This window comes from Schistosoma haematobium, chromosome 1 (assembly GCF_000699445.3).
Source record: "Schistosoma haematobium chromosome 1, whole genome shotgun sequence".
Classification (NCBI taxonomy): Eukaryota; Metazoa; Platyhelminthes; class Trematoda; order Strigeidida; family Schistosomatidae; genus Schistosoma; species Schistosoma haematobium.
Window position 1 is genome coordinate 36442860 of NC_067196.1, and position 8426 is coordinate 36451285.

The 8426-nt window shown below is 35.7% G+C and overlaps 1 protein-coding gene across 1 annotated transcript in view; it reads left to right on the plus strand.

Annotated features, from left to right (window-relative positions):
- MS3_00008940 (uncharacterized protein) overlaps window positions 1-6086 on the plus strand; it is a 60495-nt gene extending 54409 nt beyond the window's left edge. Inside the window, exon 24 of the mRNA XM_051217284.1 lies at window positions 2090-6086. Within this exon, the coding sequence (XP_051073901.1) occupies window positions 2090-2312 (223 nt within the window). The 3' untranslated portion in view covers window positions 2313-6086. The remainder of the gene's footprint in view (window positions 1-2089) is intronic.
- Window positions 6087-8426: the final 2340 nt, after the last annotated feature.

The window sequence follows — 8426 nt, forward strand, 5'->3', positions numbered from 1 at the left end:
CAACAACCTGTCCTATAATTTTTAGGTGAAAATATTAATTTACATGATTAAATTATTTAACAGAAAGATTTTAGTGAGAGTTAAGTATGATGATGCACATGGGCTCCAGTATCCTGAGGGGGAAAATGGCGTATGAACCAATCATTGGTCACCAGCTACCATGGGACTGCATCTCCTTACGATGCTCCACTGCCCTGTGGATCAGACCTTTAGGTCAAAGGCTCCGGATGTGACCCCTAAGAAAACCACCTGTTTCGGTTTGGGCACCCGAGCAGTATCACAGCCCTCACACAAATCTAATAAGATGACAAACATTTCACAAAATACTATGCTCGCTTCGATTTCTTGCCTACAAATTAAAATCGATTTATAAAAACAACAAAGAGAAGAATAATCTCTGTCTATAAAGAGAATAATAATAGTTTTATAAGTTAATTTATTGCTTCTTCTAGCTGTCAGTTAGGTTTATTTTACCAAATTGGGTTGTTGTAGTATTCTTCTCTTTTTTTTGAGTTAGCAAAATTACTCTTATTCATTTACAAATTACGCAGAACCTAGCATAAAATCTGATCTGCTGAAATCTCCAAATCATTTCAACACAGTGAAATGTAATTAACAAGATGCTCAGAGAAGGAATTCAAGTAAAAATAGTGTGTGTCATTGAAAGGAGGGCAAAACACAAAGAATATGGTTTACATTTGTCTTTATGAATTGGAGAAACAGTTTATTTAATGATAGATATGGACGGGTCTTTGACTGATTGATTTTTTGTCTATTTCCTATTAGGTAGAAAGTGATTATTTCTAAAATTAACGGTTCTTCACTAAATTCGAGGTTTTTTAAAATTTAATTTTGGAAATTATAAGAAATATGGAGCAGCATTGTGTGGCTTTAAATTCATGATAAGCAAACACTGTCCTCAGCTCCATAATTTTTATTCTGTTGTATAATCCAATCTATCCGTTGGTATATTTCACTTCTACAAAACTTCCTCACTTCAAATGATCTCACTATAACATTTTTGACTGAGACGCAATGAAATGAGTTTTGATCTTGTAGAGAGTAATATTTCCCTCGTAAAATTACAGATACGTTTTCTTGATAAGTGTCAGTTAATTCGACATCAGGGCTTCTAGTCAGTCAAAAGTGCAAAAGCATTATTTTGTGTTTAGTCACTATCATATTGTTATGACTAGTCTCCAATTGTTATGTCTGGTTGTCGCTGGTTATTATGTTGGAATCGCTTACTACTTATACTTATAAAACGTGTAACCACTGCAATTCCCACGACGCGAACTAAGAACACTAAGACTTGTACAATTGAAGATTTATTAACCCCAAAATACATTCATTATGTATTGATTGCACACCCATTTCGATAAGTAATGAGAATAAAACCATATATATGAGAAATACTCAAAATTGTTACAAGTCACATGCTGCATATCATACTGAGCATAGTTCATATTAATTTAATAGAAGGAATATTGTATCTTGAACAAACACATCACACTCAAATAAATTAATGTTTTAGTGAATAAAAGATCACACTGGTAAACAAAACAAATACTACACTGAATAATCACCATATTGAAATTTGCAAAAAAACGGAAGTAATGCTAAGCGGAAATCGCAATGAGTAAAAGTATATAATTTTGCTTTCTAATCCCATTATATCATATATATTTTTTCTTCTGTACAATTTGAATATTTCTTGTCTTTATTAATTCACCTGGATTGCACACATGTGTTTGTTTGTTGTTTTATAAAGTTAACGGTTTTAATCATGGATTGTTTATCGTTTTTATGCACAGCAGAAGAAATAGAGTTGTACGTTGTCAAATTCTAAAATAAACATGTAAAATATTCTTACTTTTATGCGGTACCTGTTAACGGTTTCTGTGAGAATCGACTGTTTTGAGCAGATAGCGTTTCAATAAATTGGTTCGTATTGCTAATTCCCTGTAATATTGCTGTCTGTTAAGCATCAATAGATTATAGTTTTTTGATTTATTACCTTTCATTTTTAAAATACCATTTTCTCTCTCAGTTGTACAGTTCATTTCTATTTTTCTAATATTTTATTTAGGTCTACTGATAACGTCCTTCCCCATTTAGAGAGACGTTTGTCATGGTCTGAACCAGATATGCTGTCTTCCTTGGAACTACCCATTTATCTAGAATTTGCATCAACTCCGGCTAATGCCACCATGGGAACTACTTCTTATATCGCGAAGTCCGTGCTTGATAGACTATTAAAGGGACATATGGATCTTACTAGCGTTACTAAAGATGCTTGTTGTGCAATGTGATTTATTGTATGAATTCTAAGAGGAAACTAATTTTATGGTATGATTATAGCATTTTACTTCATGTAAGTCATCATAGATCTCCCCTCAGCAGGTATTCGTAAAACATCCTTTTAGCATTTAAACAACCTTATAGTGTGACCGTTATTAGCGTTATTATTTTCATTTTTTCTGCTTATTCCTCTCCTCAGTTACTTACATGTTTTATAGTAATACCTCACGAATTGTCATGATTTCACCTATAAATTACATTTCACCGGATGATATTTTTTGTTGAATCAGGGGTATCATTGGTGGAACTGTCTTTACGAAGTTTGAAAGACTATTGTTACTGTTATCACTTGACAGAAATCACGTGATTATGACTAGCGTTCGACTGATTTGGCAGTCAGTTGCGTAGTGTTTCAATGGGCAGATTTATATTCTAGTTAGCGAATTTGTTCTGCACAGGATTTCATGTTTAGTGTCTTTACAAGCGATAAAATGGAGACTTTGAACTCAAGTGTTTACTTGTTGACACTTAATAACAAAACGTATTTTTTGTTGTGAAATAAATAATGTTGATTCTGAAGGTATGAGTTATATCATTTTAATTCACCAATGAGGGCTTGGTAGTTGAATCACCTAACTGTCACCTATAGTTTTGGAGACGTGGATCCTATTTCGGTTTGGGAAACCAGATAATTCTCTTAGACAAAACTTTACGCTTGAAATTGAGTATATTAACTGGCACTCGATCACTGCGTTGCACTCATTAGTGATGTCAATGGTTAGTAATAATTCACTGACAGCTAAATTATATTGTGTTTCTGTTATAACTTGTAACCGCCTATCGATCGGACCAAGGACGCGTAAAACACGTGCGAGCAGCCTAGAGTTCTGATTGGTCCTGCTTTCCGCCTAGCCCAGCCAGTTAAGTCCAGAACGCCAATCTCAGCATCCGCAGTATGAATCATTATATTTCAAACATACTGAGTTTATATACCAATCAAACAGACCACAACGTACCAATAAAATATGAAACAACTTTTGTACAAGAATTAGCCAGATGTGGCTGTGAATGAGGGAGGCAGTGACTAATAGACAGGGAATAATTCAAGAATGGAAAATCGTATAATAACAGTTTATAGGTTAAAATAAAGCCTATTGATAAGAGAGACATGAATATGAATAGTTTAGTTAATTACCAATTATATGGTAAAAATATACGTATAGTATTGGTCCACAAATGGATCCCGAAAATTACCACTCTTCATTCCTATCGGGGCATAACAGTTTCTTATTGGCTAGTGTTACGACGGACTACACTGCAAAGTGGTGCGTGGAGGACAGCTGACAGACACATTCCAAGTGAGGACCGGAGTCAGATAAGGCTGCTTACTCCCCTTTATCTTCTGGTGGTTGACTGGATTATGAAGGCCTCTACATCCGATGGTAAGCACGGAATACAATAGCAGCTTGGATGCAACTGGATAATGTGTATTTTTCAGATGACTTAGCTCTTATATCTCATACACACCAACAAATGTAGATGAAGACAATTAGAGTAGCAGAAACCTCTGCATCAGCAGGCCTCAATATACACAAAGGAAAAAGCAAGATCCTCAAATACAACACGAAAAACACCATCTCAATCATACTTCATGAAGGAACTCTGGAAAATATGGAAACGTTTTTGTATCTGGACAGCATCATCGATGAACAAGGATAATCTGAAGCAGATGGGTAGGCAAGGATAGCATTCGTATATTTGAAGAACATATGGAACTCAAAACAAGTGTCAGCCAATATCAAAGTCAGAATCTTCAATACTAAAGTTGAGATAGTTCTAATGTACGGAGATGAAACTTGGAAAACTACTACAACCATCATCAGATGGTACAAGTGTTTATAAACCATTGTCTACACTAGATGCCGAATGTTCGTTGGCGGGTTACCATCATCAACAACCTGCTGTGATAAAGAACAAACCAGATTCGAGCTGAAGAAGAAATTAGGAAACAACACTGGGGGATAGAAGATACATTGTGAAAATCACCACACTGCATCACAAGACAAGCGCTAACTTGAAATCTTGAGGAGAGAAGAAGATCAAAGAACGCCGCACTGAGTGTTGATAGCAAACATAAAAAGAATGCGTAGCAACTGTAAAGGATTTCCCATGATAGAGTTCGATGGAGGACCCTAGTGTGCGGCCTATGTTCTTTCACGAGAGGTAACAGGTGTAAATAGGCAATGCGTTTTTCAAATACCGTATCGATCGATCTAGACGTTTTTTCACTGATGGTTTTTTTGGTATGTGCAACTGATATCGACAGACATAAGTATTGAGTATCACCGATCGAAAGTGAAAAGCCTGGCGGCAGAATTTTAAGAGGATTGAAGAAAAGAGAACGAGAACAGAGTGATTGGTGTGAAAACGAAAGAACAATGAAGTCTGAGACATTTGATTGATATTTTGCAAATGAAATATTCACTGTATGGTCTTCAGATTTTACTAAGAGATTGTGTAATTTTGTATCTAAATACATTTGGTTGTCCCCGCCTGTGTTCTCGTTCACTACAGTTTCTCTATCAAAGTTTCACAGTTAGGAAGAATTTGAACACGGATTTAACGAATTTCAAAGAATAAGCAAGGCATAAATATATTGAATGCAGATAATATGTATTCATTGGAATTTCTTGCGGAGTAAATGAAATCATAGTTAACACCGAAGATCGTAGTTCACTGCTTAAAATGGACATTTCGCTTGATAAGATGGGCAAAAGTGTAGGCCTTTCTATAAGGCCTTACAAATGTTTACCTTTGTGTAGTCAAGTAAATCTAAATATTCTACTTATCAATCAATACCTCCAGTTGCTTCGCGTGACGGATATATGTAAGTACTTGCTAATTGTTCGTCAACTTTTGGTGTCCTGAAAGATTCATGGTATCCAGTCTATGAAGTAGATTATCTGCTAAAGAAAAGGGGGACATAGCTCCTACACTTCAATAAAGTTACTCGTTAAATATCGTGGTTGTCTATGTGAAGGATAGATTTCAAAAGGAAATCACTGACATGACTTAAGTAATAGAAAGTCTAAAATCTCTAGGAATGGTTGTGTAATTAAATATTTGACTTTATTTTGCAACTCAACAGCCAACTGAATTAATTGGAAAGTATCCCGAAGCGGTTTGCATTGGTTAGACGTATGCAATATGTACTTTTATGAATATTCTCTGTTCCTATTTGTTATTACTGATAATTGTGGGCTTGGTCGTCTTACTATGTTGGGAATTATATGGAATATGCCTTCCTGTATTACTGTTCTTTCTAGACCATCAGAGGAGTTTCTGTATAGTATAAAACAATGGACCACACTTTACCTACTGCGTTAAAATTCATGTAGAATCGACAACTCACAAAGTATAAATTAGTTCTTCTTTTCATGCATACAACATTGAGGGAAGGCAGACTGATATTGCTGAAGGTTCAGGCGCTTATAACAATTAAGTTTTTAGTCGTCCCAGGTTTCGTAATATGAGTGTCCGATATAATCTTTTCGCGGCGAGTGGTATATTTGCGCCACTGTATGTTAGAATCTAGACACAGAATCTAGTGCACTAGATCACCTTACATGACAAGCTGACAATATATCTTGTAGATATTGTAGTATCCAATTACTAATGATTTTACTTATAGTTGTACCTATTAGCATAATATATTCAGATAATATCGTATACCAATCTGTTTGCAACATGGGCACTTAGTACCGAACATGTGTAAAACGTCGTCATAAATGTATACAGTTCCTAAGTGACTCCAATTTAAGGCTAAACTCATGGTATCGCCTTAAAGGAAGACTGAACAGTGATACTGTTATCTAAAAACGATCTTTGAGTGACGCCCCAGTGACCTTGAAACTGTACACCTAACTAGGACCAAATGGGGGTTATAAACCAGTGTGAGGAATTAGAATTATGATTTACAGTTGATGGTTAGGGCTAGAAATTAAATTTACGATTTTCATCACTAACTGACATGAGCAACAATGCCAAAACTCTATTTAGTCAAATAGATGAGTGAATTTCACGCCTAAACCAGAGACCTGTTAGCTTATACCTGATTGGTTAGTCCGTAAATTATAGACTCGCCTACTGATCTATTTTCTGACATGTCCAATTTCGAATGAAGTTCTCGTTTCTTTTTGGCTTCGTCGTAATAAACGGTTGAGGTTGTTTATCTTAAGTAGTGTGTTCTTTCTCCTGTCGACCATCGTAGAAAACAGATTTTATTTCATCTATCGAGATCGTTTTTCTCCTGATAGTTTTGTCGGTGGTGAACTGCTTATTTTTCCATTCAATAACTGAACAAGATCCTTCATACGATTGCTATAATGGTTTTCTAACGACTTCGATGCGGTCAGAAATAAGTTTACACGTCCGCAAATGTTTGTCGAGCTGTATCTGGCGTTCATTTTTACTTGGAGTTATCGCTTTAATCTGTTGTACATCCTGCATTAAACAGTTGCAAAGCGTGTTGAATCGCGTGGTGCTTTGGTGTCAGAACTTATTAGTTGTCTCGGTTAGACCAGAGTTGTGCCGTAAACGAGCTCAGCTGATTTGCAGGCAATATCTGTTTTAATTGTTGAATAAATCCCAATAGGGATATGTGATAAAGCGTCATTTCGTTGCACGATTATATAAAACAAACAATAAACACCATACTAAATTACCTCTTGTCAAAAGAAAATTTGGGAAAACGTACGAAGGGTAGTAAATATTCGTCGGTGAACAATAGCATTGTCGCTGTTCGAGTCACCACGTCAAAACCAAGAATACGTTACATTGTAACCAACTAAGGTAAATAGCCAAACCAGAAATAGTGAACAAGTACTGAAACAAAACATTATTTCATTCAAAAAAGCATATTCACTCACTCGTGCCACGAATATTGACTACCGTGTCATTTATAGCCGTTTAAATAATACTAGGGATATCCTTAATGACAGCGGATGCAGAGTGGTATGGCTATGAAACAACGAGGCTCTATCCATCTCACACTTTTTGAATGATATCAGCATCACAGAAAGCGACTTAAGTATCACACTGGGTGATATTCCATATACTTCTCCTTACTGACATTCTGATACCGGCAAACAATGCTTTGTCTCGGTGTTCCTCCAGAACAATGGGTAGTCTGAATTCATAAGAGTTTTATTTCAAAAATCAATCCCATCCTCGTCTAGAAAATAACTTTGTGCTTTTTCGCTCAACCTTAAGAAGGATATTGCTATCTTGGTATTTGTTCAAAAACGTGAACTGAAAAAGTATTCGGTTTAAATGGCAAACTACGGTTAACTTGCGTAGATGCTTCAAACCTGAAATGTGTGAAGTAGAAAAGAATCGAGAGAAAATCATTATGAGGCGGCGTATCGCTCATAATCCTATTCACTTTAATAGAATAACAAAATGTGATACTAAATTACTCTTGAAAGAGCATCCATTCTATGTGGAAAATAAAAATAGTCAATAACAATCATAGGACAAACATTTTTTTAGTTAGAATCGGCAGACCGTAGATTTCTCAACTGAATACGAAGTTTATGCCACTCTCTCTAGTATCTTTAGAGAAAGGCCTAAATGTTTTCTTTACTGAGTGATGGTTACCACCCGTTATGAAGTGAAGTTTCCTGTTTTATAGTTTCGGAAAGAACGAAGCAAGAGGCAGCTTGTGCCTGAGGAAGCTATTCATCACTTGCTTATTACCCTATAAGTTGGCAAGTCACCGTGTCCTGAAACTACGTCCTCAGAAATATCATTTCATAAACAATCACGGTACTGTTTAACATTCTTATTTCCAAAAATCATCTTCCCTCGAATTGGAAGGATGTTATTTTTTCGACTAACATTTATATATGGAATTAGGCTAATGGTATAACTATCGGCCTGTCAGTCCAATCAATCTATTAGTTAAGTTACTTGAGAAAAATAATTCGGGCTAACTCATGAGAAATCAGTTAATTCGTGATCATTGCTGATCTCAGAACGAGCATTCACAATCAACTAACTTAACGATCATGGGAGAGAATAGAATACTAGCTCAAAACAACGATTTGTCTATCGATGTGATATTC